Raw genomic sequence first — 22,775 nt, 5'->3', positions numbered from 1 at the left:
ACTAGAATGTGCAGCAAGATTCTCTGTAGAAGAAGGATGTGATGCTAGAGCAATTTATGAAAAACAGGTCCTTTGGTAACTGTGCTAGACAATAGAAGGGCACAGTCCTGCAAAGTCATTTGCAGGCTGTGTACACCCAGTGACAATGAAAACACAGAGGTTGGCCTCAAGTGTGTGCAAGTAAGTTTCCTACCTTGGGCAGACCCTTCATTTAGTCATTCTACAGATTTATACTGAGGGGCACTGCTAAGAATTTGGTAATAAATAAGATGGTCATGTTCTATAACCTCATGGAGCTCACACTTAAACTGTTTTGCTTTAAAATATTGTACGTTCAGAGGTATTTGTGTTCTGACCACATGACCACAGTATGTCATTCTATAAAACTTTCAGCCATGACCTGGATCCACAAGAATTTAGTTTTAAAGCTATTGGATTTGCCGGAAGAGAGAACATTGGCTTTAAATGACAAATCATGGAAAGAAATAATTTTGAAAAGACCCTCCAGCTTTTAATGATTTAACAGAAAAAAAATGTGCTCGGAGACTTATCAAGTCAGAAAAAAGTGTAAACACCCATGTGTTCAAATGTATAAGGGAGTTCTGGAGAGACCTGAGGGGAGAAGAACCTCCCCAAAATGACAGTGTACTTTGTCATGGCAAGGGACCCATGTTTTGGTTCATCCCAATGGCTTCCAGACTGGAATGACTCCTAAATCTGTCTAGAAAGACAAATAACTGAACCCTAAGGGAAGCTCCAGGGTCATTCTTATATGGTTTTGTTTGGCATATTTTCTAGAAGTAATTTTCAGATACTTCTGAAAGCTCTTAACTAGTAGTCTATTACTACAAAATATCTTCTAATTACAGTAAGCTGGAAACCACTCATCCAATATCTAAATTACAGCCTGGCCTAGGTGAACACATTCCTTTTTTAAAAATAATTGTTTTTAATCCTCACCTGATGTTATGTTTGTTGATTGAAGCAAGAGAGGAAGTGAGAGAGAAAGAAAGAGAAACATCGATGTGAGAAACATCAACTGGTAACCTCCCATATGTGCCCTGACTGGGGATGGAACATGCAATCTAAATATGCGCCCTGACCAAGAATTGAACCCACAGCCTTTTGATGTATGGGAGGATGCTCCAACCAACTGAGCCACCTGGCCAGGGCAACACACTCCTTTTTGACAAGATTAAACAGTGGTCCCAGATCAAGGGAAAATGGAGTTTTGTTATTGGTCTTTATATTAATTGGAATTGTGTTTGACTATGATTGTAGAGATTTAAAATAGAAGTTGCTTAAAGCACATAGATGTTTATTCTCTAGTGTGTTAAAACCTGAAAATAGATAGTCTGGAGCTAATGTGGCAACCCTTTTCCATAACATCTTCAGGGATATATGCTCCTTCCATTTAGAAGCTATTAGATGTACCCTTTGTGCCTAAATTCAACACATGGTCCAATATTGCTGCTCCTGCTCCACTTATCAACTTTATATTCTAGCCAGTAGGAAAAGAATGAAGGAAGACAGAAATAAGATATATGACAGGTGTCTTTTAATGAAAGCTTCTTTAAATTTCCACATAACACTTATCAACCCATTATGAGGGCGTAGTTATGTAACAACACCTGGCTGCACAGGAGTCTGGGAATTCTCTCTACTTTGACTTTATTAATACAACTGATGAAGAAAAGCACCAATGTTAAAGAGCAGCAAGTAGTCTCTGTGACATTGTTGCTTATTAATAATGATGCATGTGTTTTAAATATTTACTGTCAGTCTGCCACACTATATTTACAACATCATTTATGCTGTGATCTTTTACAGTATGAGCTTAGTAGCTGCAGGGTTCAGAAAAGTTGCATTAGGTATGCTAGAATATTCTACCTGCTCTGGATACGAACCTAAAGATTAAATGTGCTAGACTAATGACTAATTAATTTTAATGATATGTGTCAGGAGATTCCCTACCGTAAAGTTTGCACGTCCACCTGGAATTAAGGAAAAGAGCAACCGGAGGCACAAAATAAAAGTAGTTTGTGTTCTTAATACTGTTTGATGCTCATTATGTTCTTACTAACTCATTCCCTCGTCTAAATTTGAATTACGGGTACATTTTGAACTTGTGGTAGAGATAGTCCTGAAGTTTCACATGAGAATCACTCTGCTTGTTCTAACAAGATTGTATCCCAGCAGGCATGCCAAAATTTGATAGCTACAAATAGGGAGATCTAAAAGGAGAGGAGCGGAGATCATTTCTTTCACCTCTACTGCAATGTCTTGGATTAAGGTAGATGATGCTTGCCATTTTGCTGACATGAGGCAGACATGTCACAAAATAGGAAGAATGAGCAATCACAGAGCTGATTTAATTCCCAATGGGGTTTATGGAAGCACCAAAACACGATGTAGCCAAATGATCCTAAAAGTATGAGGTAATCTAATTTGTTCCATCATTACAAGAAATTAAAGCCAAGCACCATTACATCCCAGTAGTAAAAAGAACCCATTAAAGAGCCATTGTTATTGACTGAATAAAGTGAGCTTTCTGATTACCTTGGCTAGCCACATTTTAATTTTTGTCTGTCCATTTATTCCAAAACCCATTAGAGGGCCTTAACTGATTTTGACAAAATAAGCCGCATTACTAAGGTGCAGTTTAACCTGAGAAGCTTAAGTTTAATTACTAGATTAGAGTTTTCAAATGAGTATGTCTTCTAGATTTCAGCAAATTTGGGGATGTAATTATTAAGAAGTCTTTGTTTCTTAGTATTCATTAGAGGTCCAAGATAACAGGAAAGACTTAAATTTAGAGAACTGATTTGTTGTTCCACCAAGAGTCTATCCAAAGAGGAGTGCCTGTTCTTTTAGGAATGGGCCCCGAGCTCCAGAAAGCAGTGATTGAGAGAGGTGCCTCCATCGAGGAAAGCCTGGGTAGAGTGGAGTACCCAGCCTTCCACAGGAGGTGGAGTTGGGCAGCTAAACCATGTGTGATGAACTCTCCCATGAGAAGAGTGTCCATATGATTCAGCATCTAAACCAGGGCACTATTGAGAATAAAAAGTAATGCTATTCATAATTACATTAGGATAACAGACATAAACCTGGTGAATTCCAAAGCACTGGGATGTATGGACCTGCTATCCATAAGAATACCTAAACAAATCTAATAAGGTTTTTAAGTGCCCAGAAAATAAATGGTTCCATAAGACACTAAGAAGGGAAAACTTGGAGACAACGGTCACTCTACTGGGGCTTTCTCTCCCCAGCACAAAAGTCACTTTAATCCCGTGATATCTCATACTGTGAGGTTTACAAGTTCCTGAACCATGTTAATATTCCTCTAAGTCTAGTTGTTGATTCTCAGATGTGTTAGTAGCTCTGGAAACATTACAGAAAGGTAACCTTAAAAAAGGGGAATGTTACATGATTATTCAGATCAATTCAATTCAACAAACAATTTAATAGATACCTAGTGACAGGTAGGATTTAGCACCAGAGATTAAAAATGAGTTTGATATGGTCGCAACCCTGGAGTTATTCAGTCTAGTAGTAAACAAAGCATTGTGATAGATTGTTTAGTGATTTAAATACTTGAATAGTTAACTTCAGATTTGGCTCTTATGCATCAAACATAATATTTGCCAGTATTTCTCTTTGGAGGGAAGGCTTGTTGGGTGGTATCTGTATTTTCCCAGTCTCCTACTAAATCTAGGCCCCATGGCAAAATAAACAGGGTGAAAAGGCTGTTTTAATGAGGTGCGTGTAACTCAGAGGCCCTTGTATTCCAGGCTGCTAATTTATTTTTTGTTCCACCTGGAAAGCCCTGAGCTGTTCTGGCCACATCAACAGAGACAGACTACAGAGATTTAGGGTGTCTGGGTTAAAAGGTTTGCTTGTTTAATGAGATAAATAATTTGAGAGCTCTTTCAAGTTTTACGGTTCCTATCACATTGAAAAAGGCTAGAAAGATGCTCTCAGTTAGCCAGTAGATAACAGCATCAGCGAGGACAGTGAACCATCAGAGTGAGCTGGGAATAATTCAAAGAAATGTCAGGCAATCTATATGTGCCTGCATACCCAATTCATCATCCTCATTTTTTGGACTCTTACTATTTTTCAAGCACTGCTTTACATGCATAGTCCTATTTAATCTTCAAAATCACATGATGTGGGTACTGCTCCCCATTTTACAAATTAGAGAAGATGCTTAGACAAGTTAACTAGTTTATATGATGTGTCTCACACTAGTCAGTGGCAAAACTCAGGTTTGGAAACAAGGACTACCTTATGCCAAAAATCATTCTCCTGAATTTTCAGTCTTTGTAAAGTCCCTTTTGGGCCCAGAATAACCCAGTATATAATCCCTCTGTCCTTGTTTCTAAATAAAGAAATTAGGTAGTGGGATGGGGTCGAAGTCGACATGGGGGCTTAAGTCAGGTGGAACAGCCGCCTTCCTTCAGAATGCAACCAGACAGTTTACATTCAAGTGCCAGTCGTACCCGGAAGGAGAATTACCTTAGCCGTGCTTATTTGCCCTGATGAATTCATTTCTAAAGTTTCATTGTGCTAATAAGAGAGCTGGACTCTGGGGCCAGAGAGCCAAGCTCCTGAGGAAGAAGGGGAAGCAGGCTGAGGGAGCAGCAAACGGGAAGTTCAAGCTACAAAATTTAATCAATTTCTCTAAGGGCTGGGTTTTCCTCACCCACTCACCTGGCAGCCCCCCAGTCTCTCTCATCTGCCTCCCACAATGGCCTTTTCAGTTGTCCTTTTTGAATAAACATGACCTTTCCTCAGCTTCCAGGTGGTTAATTTTCTACTCTTTTAGAGATTCATGCCTACTCTTTCCTCCTTCACCCCAGAGGCTGCAGCTCTCTGCCTCCTCTCCTCCCTCACTCCTAAGCTTCCACTGCAGAGAATTTGGGGCATTGAAGGAACATTGTTTTGTGCCTGGTGTGCCACGAGCTGACTTTTGCCCCCTCTGAGCCACCAGGCCCACTCTTCCTGTTGCTCTCACGTTGTTTCCTTAACCCCAGCCAAGTCTGCAGGCTCTGACCATGAGTCCCCAGGTGGACAGTGCAAACAGACATCCCCTCCAGCAAGCCTCACTGGGCCCTGGCAGCTCTCCTCACCTGCACAGGCTTCCACCGTTCCACACATGAGTTGCTTTTGAAATCACTGCATTGTTCATTTGTTGATCAGAACCTCTAGACTGTGGGCTCCCTGAAGCCAAAGATCTGAATTCAGCTCTTGGAGCACCTCTTACAGAGCCAGATTACTCCACGGCAGGTATTGAACAAATATTTATTTGGTAGGTAACTGAACCGAAGTTTAAGTTGACAAGGATGAATCATGTAACAATGTCTAGTTTCCTAACTTTGTGGAAAGGACTCACCCTCTGCTAAAACCAAAACAGACAAAAATATGTGGATTCCCTCCAACACCAGAACCTACTGCCCTTAATTCCTTCCTGGGTGTCCCCCTTCATGAGTGGTCTCAGGTTCACTCCATTCCAGACTGTCCTGCTGTGGACAAGGAGGGCTTGTCATCTGCTTCTGTGCAGAACTTACTCTGAAGGAACGTTTGCATGAAGAAAGTAACCTGTGAAGGGCAGGAATAGAATCAATGGAAAGAAAGAAGGAAGGAAGGACTGAGTGAGCAAGTGTGACAGATATGACTAGATACACGGAGATGAGACTCTGAGACTTCCTGGCAAAACGTGGAGGTATGTAGATGGGATCAACCGCTGGGGATGGTGAGGACAGATGAGTCCAGTGAGGTAGATTTTAGAGGGGCTCTCAGGACTCTAAATGAAGTTTGGATGCAAACCTATAGCCATTAAAAATCCAGAATATGCATGAGGAGATGTATTATTATTATTATTATTATTATTATTATTATTATTGTTGTTGTTATTATTATTATACAAGAGGTGCTTTGGGAACAAAAGGTTATGAAGGAGAGATTGGAAAAGACCCCTACAAAAAATAAAACTAGCTAGGATTTCCAGTAAAGTTTTTGTAAGAGTGTAAGATCTAGAAAGAAAAATGAGGATCAAATGGAAATTTTTGTTTTTTTTCCTATTTCTTTGCCAATGAAAGGGTTAGGATGTATGTGGCCGCCTTTGGAAAACAGTGCTCCCTATTTGGTGGGGTCATTAATAATTGTTAGGTCATTGGAGTCAGATATTTCTGGTCAGGCCAAGTTCCTCAGAGGACATTTCATAGGGGTGCAGTTGGTCCATGGACAGCTGAGATCGTTTGGCCAGGGCCGTTCCTGAGTAACTGTTGGAACCAGGAAAGGAATCTCTGTCTTTTGACTCCAAATAAAATAGTCTCTCAGAGATACCACATAGGCATTCCGGATTCCAGAAACACTTAATTTCACTACCTTGAATTTATAAGGTCCTAGAGGGCTTGTCTATGACACTGCTCTCTGAAAGGTTTCTGTCACGTGTGCTAAGGACTATTGATATTATGACTACTATGGGTCATAAACCTTTTTGCTTGGTCCTCTAAAATATTTAACTCTTTTTAATTAGTTACCAAACTTTTTAAAACATAAATTTTGCACTAAAATATTCAAATGTGGTGATTCTTCTGAAAAATCTGAAGATCTGGCAACTGTTGGCCAGCATCGCCACATGTGCCCTCTGAAGTCCCCACCCACTGCCCCAGCAGCACCCCATCCACTGCATCGTTCATTCACGTGCTGTCTGGCTCTTACAGGCACTTCCTGGATGACCCCTGCTTTATGTGTTCAACGGGTGAGCCTCTAGTGCCCTGGGGAAACCCACACACTTGGAGAAATGATTTACAAAATATCTGCATATTAAACAGCTCATAGCTTACATATCTCTGTGTTCTACTAACTTCTCCCTTGCAGTAAGTAGGAAAGTAGGAGAGTTTTAATATAATTATTTCTATTGATTTCACTTCAATTTAAACAGTTATTTGTTAAACAAAGACTATAAACATATTTTGCCATATATATATACCGGGGTAGCTTTTAATAGACATTTACTCCCCCTACCTTTTTAAACAAACACAGGCATCAAAACATTCCTGTACTGTATGTATTTTTTAAACTAGGAATCAGTACCCATGCTTCTTCAAAAATGACCTACCTCAAGATATAAGAAAATTCTCAAACACTCTAAATTTATAGTTAATGGAACTAGAATAATAACAACAAACACAGCCCAAAGTGAGAAGAAAGGAAATAATAAAAATGAGCAGAAATAAACAAAATAGAATCTAAAAGAACAATACAAAATATCAATGAAACCAAGAGCTGACTCTTTGAAAAGATAAACAAGATTGACAAATTTTTAACCAAACTCACCAAGAAAAAAAGATAGAGGACCCAAAAAATAAAATCAGAAATGAAAGAGAAGTCACAACAGACACAGAAGAAATACAAAGTTGTAAGGAAATATTACGAACACCTATATGCCAACATATTGGACAATCTACATGAAATGAACAATATCCTAGAAACATACAGTCTTCTTAAAACTGGATCAGAAAGGATTAGAGAATCTGGACAAACAGATTACAACTAGTGAAACTGAAGCAATAATCAAAAAGCTTCCAACAAACAAAAGTCCTGGACTGAATGGCTTCAGAGGTGAATTTTACCAAACATTCAAAGAAGAACTAACACCTATTCATAAACATTCAAGAGGAGGGAAGACTCCTAAGCTCATTTTACAAGGCCAGCATTATCCTAATTCCAAAACCAGATAAAGACACTAAAAAGAAAGAAAATTATAGGCCAATATCCCTGATGAAGATAGATGCTAAAATCCTCAAGAAAATAATAGCAAACCAGATCCAGCAATACATTAAAAAGATCATACACCATGATCAAGTAAGATTTATTCAGGGGTTATAAGGTTGGTACAATATCTGCAAATTAATAAATGTAATGCACCATATAAACAAAATGAAGGATAAAAATGAGCACAATTAACAATACTATTCATTGTACTTTCTACTTTAAACAAGTATACTTGTCATGATACAAAATATATTTCTTACTATGGCTCACTATCAAAAAAGTTTGATAATCACAGCTTCATTTCATTTAACCTTTCCCCAAACTCTATGGGTGCAGTCTAGGTCTTCAGAAGAAACTTGCAGTCTCCACAGGAGTCGAAGTCTCACATAATTTTTGCTTGTTGGAAAATGTCAAAAAATGGAAAAAAAATAAAACAAATAATGGTCTGGTTAGCTTGGGCCTTGATGCTGATGAAAAAGGGTATTTTCAAGGTGGGCCACCATGATTACTAGGTCACCAAGGACAAGTTATGAGAACAAAATATGAAGACTGAAATTAGAATGTGTACCTAAATAACCAGAAACCTCTCCATTGGTTAGATTTGCAACAAAATTCGTATGATAAAATAATAATAATTCCAGTGAAATAGTGGATACACTAAACATAGTGGTATTAGCAAAATAAAGTACCTAGGAATAAACATAACTAAGGAGGTAAAAGACCTGTACTCAGAAAAATACAGAACACTGAAGAAAAAATTTAAGGAAGATACAAATTAATGGAAGCATATACTATGTTCATGGGTTGAAAGAATTAATATCATTAAAATGTCCATACTACCCAAAGCAATCTATATTCAACGCAATCCCTATTAAAATACCAATGACATATTTGCAGATTTAGAACAAATATTTCAAAAGTTTACATGGAACCAAAAATGACCCCACATAGCCTCAAGTAATTTTGAGAAAAGTAAGAGGGATCACAATAACTGATATTAAACTATTTTATAAAGCCACTGTGATCAAAACTGTCTGGTACTGGCATAAGAATAGACACATAGATCAATGGATTGGAATAGAGACCCTAGAAATAAACCCATGTCTCTATGGTCAATTATATTTGACAAAGGGAGCAGGAGCATAAAATGGAGTAAAATCAGCTTCTTCAACAAATGGTGTTGGGAGAACTGCACAGGTACATGCAAAAAATTTGAACTAGCCCACCAACTTACACCATACACCAGAATAAACTCAAAATGGATAAAAGACTTAAACATAAGCTATGACACCATAACGGTCCTAGAGGAAAACATAGGCAGTAAAATTTCAGATACCCCACGCAGCAATATTTTCACCAATATATCCTCTAAGGCAATAAAAATAAAGAAAAGAATAAACAGATCGGACTACATCAAATTTAAAAGCTTCTGCACAGCTAAAGAAACCATCATCAAAATGAAAAAGCAACTGACTGTATGAGAGAACATATTTGCCAATTATACATCAGACAAGGGTTTAATCTACGAAATATATAAAGAAGTCATATGACTCAACACCAAGAAGACAAACAATCCAATTAAAAATGGGCAAAGGACCCGAATAGATATTTCTCCAAAGAGGACATACAGATGGCCCATAGACATATGAAAGGATGCTCAGCATCACTAGCCGTCAGAGAGATGCAAATTAAAACCACAATGAGATACCACCTCACACCAGTCAGAATGGACATCATTAACAAATTAACAAACAACATGTGCTGGCGAGGATGCGGAGAATAGGAAACCCTAGTGCACTGTTGGTGGGAATATAGACTGGTGCAGCCACTGTGGAAAACAGTATGGAATTTCCTCAAAAAACTAAAAAAATGGAACTGCCTTTTAACCCAACAATTCCACTGCTGGGATTATACCATAAAAATCCTGAAACACCAATTCAAAAGAACCTATTCACCCCTATGTTCATAGCAGCGTTATTTACAATAGCCAAATGCTGGAAACAGCCTAAGTGCCCATCAGTAGGTGAGTGGATCAAAAAACTGTTACATACACAATGGAATACTACGCAGCAGAAAGAAAGAAGGCACTCCTACCTTTTGCAACAACATAGTTGGACCTAGAGAGTATTATGTTTAGTGAAATAAGCCAGACGGTGAAAGACAAACGCCATATGATCTCACCTATAACAGGAACCTAATGAACAAAACAAACGAACAAAATAGAACTAGAGGCATGGAAACAAGGAACAGCCTGACAGTGACTCAGGGGAGGGGAATAAGGGGGGAAAGCAGCGGAAGGGTCTAGTCAAGGAACAGGTATAAATGACCCATGGACATGGACAACAGGGTGGGAATTGACTGTGGGAGTGGAAGGGGACAGAGGAGAGCAACGGGAAAAATTGGGCCAACTGTAAAAACGATTTTGAAAAATTTTTAAATAAATTAAACTTAGTATTATATTTCAAATAAAATATGAAGAATAGCCTGGAGGGAGGCAGTCGTCTGTGGGATGTATTTTTAGCCATATTTACAAAAGAGAAAACTGGGATACAGAGAAGTTAAATAACTCACCCAAATTTGCCACATGGCCACTAAGTTGCAGGGGCAGCAGTTGAGCCTAGATCTCTGTTCCCAGTGTCACGATCTTTCTATTGCTCATAACTGTTGTAATAGGCCACTAAAATGGATAACTAAAATGCTGCTTATCACTCACTGTACATCAGGACTACTGTAAAGGAGTCTTAATCTCCCTCCTTCTCTTTTCTGTATTGTCTCCCCCTGGGCTACCAGTGCACTTAACCAATATCCATTAGCTCAATGCCACACATTTAAGTTCAACTCTTATTTGCCTTCTCCTCCCTTCAAGGAGTCTGCTCCATCCAGGCTATTTACCGCCCACACGTGTAACCCTTATCCAGGCTCCAGACATTTCTTTTACCTGAAAGGAATGCCAGCTGACTCCCTCCTCCCACATCCATTCAAATCACAGACTTAGTCAAAGACATACATCCACGTACTTCTGGAACGCCGTTCAGCTAACTACAGTCTATACCGCTCCCTCCTTCTGGACTACAGTAGCGCTCCTAAGCTGAATGACTTCTGGGCCACCTTACACTGTCTCACTGTCTCTCTGTCTCTAGGCAGCAGCTGGTCATGTCTGATTTTCTCAGCAGGATGTTACAAGTTCCTTCCCAGGTCCAGACCACTGAATCTTTCATGTTCTTTTATTTCAAAGCAACCGGAACATCAGAGAGGCTCAATAAATATGTATGGTGTGTTTTTTGTTTGTTTGTTTTTTTGGGTTTTTTTACTGCCCTGTTTCGGGAGAAAGAAAAAGAGAAAGATAAGCTGGAACAGAAGGAGGAAAATTATTTTATTTTCTGACCATTCTCAACAGTAAACAAAGGCCTGACAAAGAGAAATAAGAGGTCCTTATTAGGGATTTTGAATGTATGGGAACCTACAGAACTCTAGTATTGTGTTTATGTTTTGGGGCTCATCCGACATGGTATGGGACAAAGTTTTCAAAAATGTGCTTTAAGAGATGATAGTTGTATGAAAAAAAAGCATTTTATGTCAAATAAATTTATGTAATACTTGTAAAATGATATTAAATAGGTCTATTTGCTGTAGAAGTGATAGATTTTGGTAGGTTCACATCCATTACAAATCACTGCAAAGAGGTTACATAGTCAACATTTTCCAAACTTTTTTGACCACTGAATTCTTTTGGTAAGGAGAATCTTGTAGGAATAATGTTTATTTGAACATTCTTTGGGAAATGCTGGAATGATCCTCCCAGCAAATTCACAGTAAGTGGTGCTCTTTCATTAACCAACCTATCTTGTACATATTTTTGTGCATAGTGACTTTGCATAATTTAGTGTGGTTTTGTGAAGGCTATTCTAGATCTTAGATTTTTCACTCATTCAGCCCTGAACTGGTTGATATTTGAGGGTTGATGGTGATGACAGGAAAATCATTTAATTGGTTTGGGATTGAGAACCTGTGAGAGAGGAAGGAACCTCTCATGTAGTAAATGCCATATTGCAGATTAATTTATTTAAACATCCTTGTAGGGTCTTCTCCAACTGGCAATGGACATGCTTGCCCTCTTTCTCAGATGCCACCTCCCATTCTTAACTATTCAATTCATCCTGGTAGACTTGAGGCTCACATTCCTTCTTTCAGAGTGCTTTCCCAGATCTCTCCCAGGCTGTGGTAGGTAACACTTTCCCTGCCCTCTTTGCCTTGTGCTTACTATACCTACTGCCTGGTTTTAGTGGACAACTTACATACATACTGTTTCAAAATTGTCTTCCTCATTGGACTATGAGCTTCTTGAAACTCAAAGTTATTTCCTTCCCTTTGCATACTCAACACCTAGCACATAGCTGGTGTTCAATAAAAGTAGATCATCATAAGCTGTAGAATAGAAACTCTGAGAGGAGGCAAGAGCTTTCAACTACTTTGTTCATTGCTAAATCTCCAGCATGTAGTGCAGTGCCCAGAAAAGAATCTATTAGGTGAGCAATGTGAGGTTAATCAACTCATGGTCTCTCACTTAAACTAAAATAATCTGTGAGATACTTTTTATTATCCCCAATCCATTGGTGAGGAAATGAAGGCTTAAGAAGGGTTAGGTGCTTTGGCAGGAATTATGGCTTGTATATAATAGAGATTGGAACCTCTTTCTACCCTTCCAGTTTCAGTCAAGGCATAATGCTGCTTTTAATAGAGCACCGGTCATATATAGTCTCCAATTTTGATTGATTAAGCTTGACTCAAAACCCAATTCCTTGGACAAAAGCCCTCCCTACTCTTACAATGAGCTCCACAAGCTTTCAAGCTTTCTCCTCTTTCTTTGCCTCTCCTTCTCCTTGTCAATTCAGGCTGACATTTCACTTTGGGCCAATCTGGCCTCCAAGCTCAGTCCCTTCACTGGATTCAAATGAAACAAAATAACGTAAATCTCTTCATGTGAGTATTTTATGACTTCAGTGGCTTTATTAAAAAACTGGGAGGAAAGAGAGATTTATGGGATGGAATTACCCTGTAGACCAAGTTGACTCCTTCCTTACACCCACACACACACACTCTCCTGAAGCAACTGGCATGTTCATCCTTCTCCTATGTAGAGGAGATCACAGATTAGTTCACCCAAACCAGTGCTCCTTAAAGTCTCACCTTCTTTATACATAGCCTTATCAAACACTTTCTTACAGGAAACTCTCCCTGAAAGAAATTCTGGTGAAAACGGTTATGGTGAATACAATAAGATTAAAATTTCAGTGGCTAGAGGATTGTAGTTTTTAAGAACAAGAAGTCTATGCCCTCACAAGTCCCATTGGGAAGTCCTTTTCTATATGTGCCTGACATATCTTGTGAACATATACCCATGTAGAATTTTAATTCAGAGATTGTCTTAGATAAGAATTAACATCAGAAAAGCAAATATTCTGTAAATTATTAATTTTATTCTACCAATAATAAAACCAAAGATAATGGTCTCATTAACTTCAGCCTTGCCTACTTCAATCCCATTTATTACAGAGCCCTAGAGTTTTTCCATCTAAATAAGATCAGATCCCATATCACACAGTACTCTGAATCACTCAGTGGTTCCTACTCTTGAAGGTTCAGTCCAAAGCTCCTACTTACAGATGTCTGAGGAGACTTCCATGGCCAGTGTTTGTGAATTTCTCCAGCCTCTATCCCTCTGAGTAAGGCCCTGCTTGTGGTAGTTCCTTTTTCCACATACACATGTACACATATCTTATTGAATATAGGCCCATATGTTTGCTCATATTGTTTTCTCTTAAAAATCCTTCTCACCCTCTTATCTCCTGTTTCATTCTTTAGAACTCAGCCTTCTGTCCTACTCTGTCCAAGTCTGATGTAAATAGCTCTTTTATTCTCCCATAGCCCTTGTTTTTCTTTTTATCAGAATATAGAGCACACTGAAGTTTGCTCCACTACTGGACTCTAGAGTTTCCTTGAGTAAGGGACATGCTCTTTTGATCATCTTGTTTTTACAGACTCCATTATGTACATGACACATAGTTGGTGCTACATAAATTACTGATGCTACTAGAAGTCATTGAAACCCAATCTTGTATTTATTTCATTTTAAAGTTCTACTAGAGCCTTAGGCAAAGCACTAGAAAAAAAAATCATAGATAGTGCGAAGATTAAAGGAAAAAAGCTCACAAAATTACACACATCATCCCTTTGGAGGATTTTTGAAGTACTGAGTGAAATTTTATATGTTTCATAAGATTTTAAAATATTTCAAAACAAGAACTTTGATGCCAGGAATACACTTGGACATGAGAGCAGCTTGCCACTGGCAAGCTCTGCTTAAACCTGTTACATATACACAGTGAAAGTGAATCCAACTCCTTCATGTATTTCCCATCAGATAAAATGCATAGAGGGGGAAATGCCAGCAGAAGTTAGAACTAACCTGCAAAAATCTTTTACTGTAGTGAACTTAGGGAGTGACTAGCTTGAAGCAATACACAGTGAAAGAGAAATCATTTTTCTCCAGTTCTGCCTGCTTCAGGCAGCAATGACTCCATTCTTAAGGAACAGAAAAGAAATTTTGGTGGGAATTAGGAAAGGAGAAGCTGGAATTGGTTGGGAAGAGATATAAGTGTTTGCTCTTAGGAGTTGTTTAGTGGTTTTTGTTTTAATTTTAAGAAAAATTAAATCAGCTGTTATGTTTATATTTTTTAATTAAGTGTAAGTAAATGGTGTTCATATTAAGTGATTTTTGTGGGCCTATTCTCTTCATTTATATCAATAGGTCTAACTAGAAATGATGACAAACTTATACAGACCTTTAGACATTTAAGCATTGGCAAAGAAGCCAACATTCACATAGTTACACACCACGTAGCGTGAATCCTTTTTTTCAATGGTCAACATTGCTTAAGCTGTGGTTAAGAGTAATTGCTAAACGTTTCACAAGAAAATGACCTCAACCCCTAGCTAACTGCTGTGGCTCTGAGGTGATTACTTTTTTCCTTTGCGAAGGGAAGCTGCTGCTTCAGCATCTTCTCCTCGAGCCCCTGGCACCATTTCAGGCCATGCGTCAAGGGAACCCTTGATCACATCACAATGACAGAAGCCAAGTGCTGGCCTGCAAGAATTGAGAACTGTTTGTTCAACAGAAGATCCTCCGTAAACCACGGGTGTTACTTAGTTCAAGGGTGCCTTGAAGAAAACCAATGCTTCTGTAGGAAGGGACTTACAAAGGCTCAAGATATTTCTTACTTGCTGTTCAATAGCTCTCTTTTAACTTCTATAGAATTTCACCAATGTTGACTGGGAGTTTTTCTCTCTGTAGTTCTTTGATTTAGCAAGATTTGAAACAGTTAAATAGAAGAGTTTTCATACATTTTTAAGTAGTGCCACAGTGAATACTACTCTCTGAGGAGAAAAGTATTTAATTAGTGAATACAGTTTGTGTTTTTGGTAAAATCCAAAATCAAACGAGCTCACTGTTTCTGTCCTGCTGTTGATGACATTTAGGTGTGTTGTTTGGTGTGGTGATTCAAGTTCCTGTAAGATAGCTGGCAATTCCACATAGAGGCTTTTTAGTGGGATGAAAAGGTCAATTACTCAATTTCTTAGAACATTTGGTGTTAAAATTCCTAAAAGTTAAGCTTTAATAATGATCCTGAAAAACTATGGTTAGCCATATTGCCTATAAACCTAGGAATCTGGAAAAAGTAGCATTAGCTCTATGCTGATGTCAACAATAATTCTTTATTTGAGGACACTTTTATAAGAACAAACTGTTCTTTATGCTGTTATGAGTAATTATTTTCTTACTTATTGATAAGTAGAAGTGCTCTATTCATTTTTTTCATCCTCCAGATTTATACTATACATGCAGAAAATGTTAGAACTTAAAATACATCTATATATCACATTGTGATTGCACTCAGATGTTGATTTTTAAAACAGCTTATCTGTCTGGACATGAAGTAGAACTTCTGAAATAAATTGTCCCCCTTGACCCTGTACTGCCTTCTTAAGAGCAGGTCCTGTCTTTAAGCATAATGTTTTGAAGCATTGGAACTTTCCTAAATTACATTTCTATTACAATTAAAAAATAAACACTGAAGTATAATATGTGGCGCCACATCCTGTTAGACCCAAGGCTGGTATTTCTGAAAAGCTTTGAGAACTTGGTGACAATGGGAGGGGATTATTTATCCCAGACTTTGGAAGAATTGGAGTGCATAAAGAGGACCATGGAAAGCCAAGCCTTAGCAGTATGCAGAGGGGGTTCCGGGCCTCTGATGTGTAGCCAGTGACTGGAAAGATGGCAGTGAAAACATCCTAGACACAATGGTTTTGCATCTTTAATCCATTGGATGTGCTAACGATGGACAAATGACCCAAAATAAGTCAATTTCTTCTTCAAATTTCCTACATACCTGTTGTATGCAGTAGAGATGAAAAAAACAAAAACAAAACAAAGCCATATAGCAGATGCACTACCATCACAAGTAGATACTGCTCTGCTTTGAGATGGAAGATATGAAGAACAATGAAAATGTGTTACGGTCACAGTCTGAATTCTTTTTCCTGTGGGATTGATTACAAGGGACTTTCTATATTACAACAAACAGGTTATATTTTTATATTCTTATAATCATTGCAAAGCTATACAGATAAAATATACTTACTATTTAAAATTATCTTCAGATTTGTCCCTTTTGTTAGGGATAAAAGCTCCAGTCTTACACTTTATAACTCACCTGGCAATGTTTAGGCAGTTGTTTGTTCACTTCAAGTATATATTTACAGAGATTGGTGTAGGGAGAAAAACCCAGTATAATAAAAGAGACAAATTTTAACCTGGAGTTCTCTCAGTGAATAGCAACAGTTCAAGAATTCTTGATAACAAGGGGCCACGTGGTACGTGTAACATATACTTGGAAAGTTATTCTAACTTTTACACATGTGATATAAAACCTGTCTGGAAAATCGCAGGCGCCTGAGATTCAGTCCGTGAAATTCTTTGATGTGCCACTAATCATTTATGGAGCCTAAATTTCAAAGGCATAATTTCTTCTCCTTTAATACCTAGAGATTCCAAGACAAAGAAAAACCATCTCACCCACTTCATGTAAGCTTTCAGTGTATTCCGTCTAATTGAAAATAACAAAGTTTTATAAGGTGGACTCTTGGGAGTTTGGATTTTTTTCCCCCTCTGAGAGGTCTGCTCATCCGAATGCTAATGTAGCGAAGTTCTCCGCAATTGATCTGTTTATGGAGAGTGCCCATGGTCCCCAGAGTCAGCTTTTGTAAATAGGACCGACTTTCATATGAAGCCTTGGGATATGGTCTTTTCATTTTCTCACGTTTTTAGTTTATTCTGTGGGTGGTGAATAGAAAAACCTTTCCAGGCTTTTTCCCTTGGCATCACAAGACCATCCTGTCTCTGAGTTGCAGTTCCACAGACAACTGGAGCACGTATGCAGGACATGTGTTCTTTGCCCATACCATGTGGCAGATTCACATTGCTGTTACTTTAAGGTAACTCAGACCATTCTGAATGTTCATTGCAACATATTGTCAAATCTGAGACTTCTATAGAGTTCCAACCCACAACATTGCATGTTTTTGTTTGCTTGTTCGTGTCCGCCCCAAAATTTAGTCTGGTATTTAGCAAAAATCTGAAAGAGTAGTGGTCTTAACAGAAATGCTTTTATTCCTTCAACCACCCTTTCCCCCTTGAAGTAGGTACATCCTAAACCCTCAAACGAAGGTTCCAAAACCCTAAAATCCCAACCCTCAGAAATGGTTGAGTGGGTCCTAAATAACCTTATTTGTGCAGCGCGTTGGGCACTCCCGCAAAACCTCCCCGAAAGCTGCTGGAGATGAAGACGATGAGGCTCTGGCAATCTGGGCGACCTGGGAGGGGCAGCAGCTACGCAGGGCGCTCGGGGTGCCTCGGGGGGCAGGTGCGCGGTCGCGCGCGTGCGCGCCAGGGCCAGGTCCCGCTTGAGCCCCGCGACAGGCGCGACCCAGAGCGGCGGGCGGCAGGCGGCGGGAGGCGGGAGGTCCACGCCGGGTTTTCCGCCGCTCCCCTCGCACAGACCCACAACAGCCCCACAGTCACACTAGCTCGCGCCCGCGCCTCTCCGGCTTGGCTTCGAAGCGCGGCGCCTGGCTGTGCGGACTGATGCCACGGCGAGGTTGCGGGGTGGCCGGAGCAGAGGCTGCGGGAAAGGACGTGGTGGGGGGCCCGGGCAGGCTTTGGCAATTCGGAATCTTTTTGTAAGGGAGTTGTGGAGTGGCCGGGCGCGCTGTGGGCCGAGAGGGGCGTGAGGGGGAGTGTTCCCGGAAAGCAGCAGCGATGGAGCGGCGCTGCGCCCGCCGCCAGAGAAGTTGAGAAAGAAAACAGGAAACGTGGTGGCCGCGCACCCGGCCGCGGCTGATTCATTCGCTTTGAGTGAAGGCTCAGCAGGCGGGGCCGGCGCGGAGACGCGGCTTGGAGCTGGCCACCTGGGAGATCGGGCGGTGGACCAGATGCTCCCTCCGCGGGGCGGGCCCCGAGGCTCACGCGCCACCCACTTCGTCATCCTCAAGGACTAGGACTCTGGCCCACCGCACTGTCTCAAAGTTGCATCGTGGTTTTTTTTGTTCGTGGCTCCGTGTAAAAGTTGGCTTGCGGCACTTTGCGCGCCATCCCTGGACGCTGAACTAAAACGCCAAGCTGGAGAGACCGTGCTTTCCCGAGGCCAGCTGCCCCGCTAGCAGAGCCTCGGCCCGCCTCGCGGTGCCTGGCTCGACAATATGAAGGAGCAGCCCTCATGTGCGGGCACCGGGCATCCGAGCATGGCGGGGTACGGCAGGATGGCCCCCCTTGAACTCGCTGGCAGTCCCGGGAAGCGCTTGAGAACTGAGTCTCCCTTTCCCTATCTCTTCGCAGAGGAGGCCTACCAGAAACTGGCCAGCGAGACCCTGGAGGAGCTGGACTGGTGTCTGGACCAGCTAGAGACCCTGCAGACAAGGCACTCCGTCAGTGAGATGGCCTCCAACAAGGTAAGCCCCTGCTGTGCTCTCACCGAGGCCCGAGGCTGTTGATTCCCACGCCGGTGAAGCCACCAGCTCCTGTGGCCCCGGGAAATATATACAGATATTTGGCACACTTACTGTATGTTGGCGGTTCTGCTCCCTCCGAGGGCGGTTCCTGATGCTGCGCCTCCCCTCTCTCTTCCATTCACTCCAGATAAACATTTTGCAAAAGTAGCTTTGACATAGTTTGATTACAGTACCTCCTGGACACAGTGGTTTCGGGGAGGTGGCAAAGTGACACTTTGCCCTTGCAGCGGAAATCCAGTCCGGTTCATTGGCATTGAATGTTTAAGGGTATTCCTGCAATCCCCAGTTGGAAATAAGAGTTGTTGGAGGTCAATGCAATCTCTTGGGTGTCACCACCTACCCCCACTCAAACTGAACTTGGAACCTTAGCCCTCATCTATTTAGGTGTCCGGAGACCCTGTAAAAACTGAGCCTTTATGTGTTCACTTGGCCATACCTGTCCAGAGGAAACGTCAGCCAAGTTAGAAAATTCATTATGATCTTTACCTTTGTTTCTTTAAGTCAATGGCGGCATTTGTGCTGCATTTGCCAAAGTGCTGGGAATTAACCTTCAGCCTGACACAGCTGTAAAGCAAGTAGAGTGTTGTCTGTTTTGCTGTAATTTTTGGAATTCCTGTTTTTTGCCTTTACTTGTGTAAGGAAATAATTGATTATGTTTTTTATGGGTATTGACTGAAGGGATAGGAAAGAAGACATGCCCGTGTTGGGTGCAAATGGCTGCAGGATTCAGCCAGTAAGGACTGGGAACTCTGTGAGACAATTAATAACAGTTGCCTCTTAAAGATATTTAATTTTTGGCTACCTGTTTACAAGGTCAGTAAGGTTATACCATTTTACTGTTTATGTGCACGTATTTTTCAAAGAGTGATGCTTTTTTTTTTATTTCTTAACTTACTGTAGTTTTTATCCCACCTGTTTTTTTTCTCATGCAGTTTTTTAAAATACTGTAGCATATCAACCACTTATCTGTTGACAGCATTGTTTTTAAGTGAAACATTACCTTCAGATAAAATAAAAGGGACTGTCCAGTCATTGTCTGTAGGCACTGACCTACCTACCCATAAGCCCTCTGACCTACCCATATGAACACTAGTGATCAAATCTAAATTTTACTTTTGTCATTTGGGCCAGATTTCTAAATTTGGTATGGCTCCTCATCAAAATTATCAGTTATTACTCTCCTACTCCCTGGTGTGGTATTAGGTGCCATTGTTCTCATCTGGCTAACAAATTCTTAGTTTATGTATTAAATTTCTAAAATATAAATCATCCTTTCACGATTTGTTTCGTAATAGCAGTAGACATAAGCTGAGTATCTCCATTGCCCTACCTGCTGAATGGGACCCTTCTGCAGTGGGCCTGAGTTCTTCATTCACTTCTCTGGTTAATTCTGTATAGTAAAAGAAAGAGCAGGACCTGAAGGGACCTAAAGAGATGTGCAAGCATTTGCTAATGTTTTCAAGATGATTTGACTATACTTCTTCAGCAAAATGAACCTGAGCAGCTACAATTCCATTCTCCAAAAATCCATGCTTTTAATGACAAGACCTGCCTTTTAACTTAAAAATTAACATGAAATCTAATAATTTCGTATACAATACATGGCAACTGTCAAGTAATTAATTTACCTATATCTTAAGATTAAAAAAAAAGAAACTTTAGATCACAATAATTGCTCAAAGTGATTCCTTTCTTTTAAAGGCACCACATAAGGCAGGAAGTTTTTTTTTTTTAACCTTCACTCTGAAGGACCCTAAATTAGACTTTGCATGAATTTACAGGTTTAGTATGGGAGGTGGGTTTATTTGGTTGAAGTGCAATCTAGGTTAAGTGAGAAACGACTTTCCAAAATGTAGTCATTCTAGCAGTGTTTATGTCTTAGAGTTTAATGATTACTGGCAGGACACATTTTTAACATTAAAAAATTTTAATGCAGATAAAGCTGTTGCTTAAACTTTTAATGTCTAAGCTATTCATTTTTTTAACCCATTCATTTCTAAATGAGTGCTAAGCTCATGTGACTTTTTATAGATGAAAATAGATTAGCATAAAAGGAAAGAGAAAAGCTCTTGGTAAAGGTTGTAAAGTGACCCTTCTGCTTGATAACAAGAGCACAAATAAGTCACATCTACGTGAGCTGTAAACTGAGTTGGAGCAGCTGATGTGAAGGTCTCCGTGAGGAACCGAAGTCTGAACTGGAATTGTGACAACTTGTATCACACGTCCACTAGGTTGTCTGATATTTCGAGTATGAATGAGTAAGTCTGATGCATAGCTTTGGATTACTTTTTTTATTACCATCCATTCTTTTAACATGTACCAGTTTGAACCAACCAATGTTTTCAGGTTATTTTCTCTTTGCCTTTGAAAAGTCATGACCCCAATAAATTCAATAAAAAGGAAAAGAAGAAAATGAAAAGTCATGACATCTTTCTCTGTTTTCTTCTCTCTTGAGGTTTTTTTAAAATTCACTCTAATAGATTAACATAACAATAAACATACTAGTAAGGATCAGGATTTGTAAGTGATTACATAGAGGACTATACAAATAATCACTGTATCTATGGTGATTATAATGAAGATGGATTTGGGTATCAAGAAAAAGGAAATTGATTCTTCAAACACATTGAGCAATTTGGGTTAACAGATTTTTCAGAATGTTTTTTAAAATCTTGATGAAAAGAAAAATTATTAGCAGTTTTTAAATGATGCAACTAGCTATATTTCCTGATTGTAATGTGCATAATGTTTATTGATGGTATTGAGATAGGAAAATTAACTCTTGTCCAAGGCCAGAGTTGGGAATAATACATATAAGATGCTTGTATCAAGTAGGGTAAAAGGCTCCAGATGGCATTTAATTTGAGTAGTTAAATCTACAGCATTTGCCCTCATAAAGACATTAATCTGCCTGAGATCTGTACAGATTTCCTTTGGAACCTCATCGCTACAGTTACGGGAGGTTTTGGTGAGGTCTCAAAGCTTTGGAGACAGACAGACCTGGAAGTTGAATCATGATTTTGTTCCTTGCTGGCTGAGCTACATTAGAGAAATGGCAAACTTTTTTACTTTCAATTTCCTTAGCATAAGATGGACACAATATCTATTTTGAAACGTCAGTGCAGGAGTTTGAAGGGATAAAATAGCTAGCTAGCTAATAAATAGTGTCTGACAATATTGGGCACTATACCTGTTGTTATTGTTATTTGAAGTGTAGGTCAATTCATTGGTTGCTTACTTGGCCAAAATATGTTTTGTTTTGTTTTTATCATTCAGTTGTAATTTATGCTTGACATTTTAAGTTTCATGGATTTTCATAATGAAATTATTAAATAACTGTCTAATGTATATTTTTATATTATTAAATGCTTAAATTTTAATTTTTTGGTATAATGTAAACATAAATGTTTTGGAGTTCTAATTAGAAGTTATTCTTTTCTTAAATTCCAGTTACAGAATTCCAGACAGAAGAGCCAAATACACTTTTTCTTTTTCTCTAAAACTAAAAACACAGTTCCTATTAATTTTTAGAATATGTAACACATAATCTGGGAATGATGGACACATTTCCATCCTTTTGTTCAGATTTTGCAAAGCTAAAATACTCTTTTAGATGTTTATAATGCAGAGTAGTTTCACGATGTTTTTGGTTACCTTCTCTTATGGAAAGTCAATTGAGGATTCAAGGAGAGCAGGCCAGGAGTCTAAGCCTCAGGGTTTTCTAGGATTATGCTAGGGAACCCTATAACTTTACCTACTTGTGATCCCTTAATGCCCAATGCACCAGGCCTCCAATGTAAGAGCAATAATGTTTGAAGGGAATAAAATCATTTTTATTTCCCATGAAAATATACACTCTTTTA

The 22,775-nt window shown here is 39.5% G+C and overlaps 1 protein-coding gene across 3 annotated transcripts in view; it reads left to right on the top strand.

Annotated features, from left to right (window-relative positions):
- PDE4D (phosphodiesterase 4D) overlaps window positions 1-22,775 on the top strand; it is a 318,702-nt gene that overhangs the window by 251,738 nt on the left and 44,189 nt on the right. For 2 of the 3 annotated variants that reach the window (XM_090276285.1, XM_090276286.1), the window contains exon 6: window positions 18,740-18,852. In XM_090276285.1, coding sequence (XP_090132411.1) covers window positions 18,740-18,852 — 113 coding nt within the window. Of the gene's footprint in view, window positions 1-18,587; window positions 18,654-18,739; window positions 18,853-22,775 lie in introns of those variants that run through there. The other variant, XM_090276287.1, reaches the window with a different exon arrangement.

This window comes from Furipterus horrens, unplaced genomic scaffold, assembly GCF_987537825.1.
Source record: "Furipterus horrens unplaced genomic scaffold, mFurHor1.1.pri manual_scaffold_5, whole genome shotgun sequence".
In the NCBI taxonomy this organism is placed as follows: Eukaryota; Metazoa; Chordata; class Mammalia; order Chiroptera; family Furipteridae; genus Furipterus; species Furipterus horrens.
This window is presented reverse-complemented; position numbering and strand designations above follow the sequence as displayed.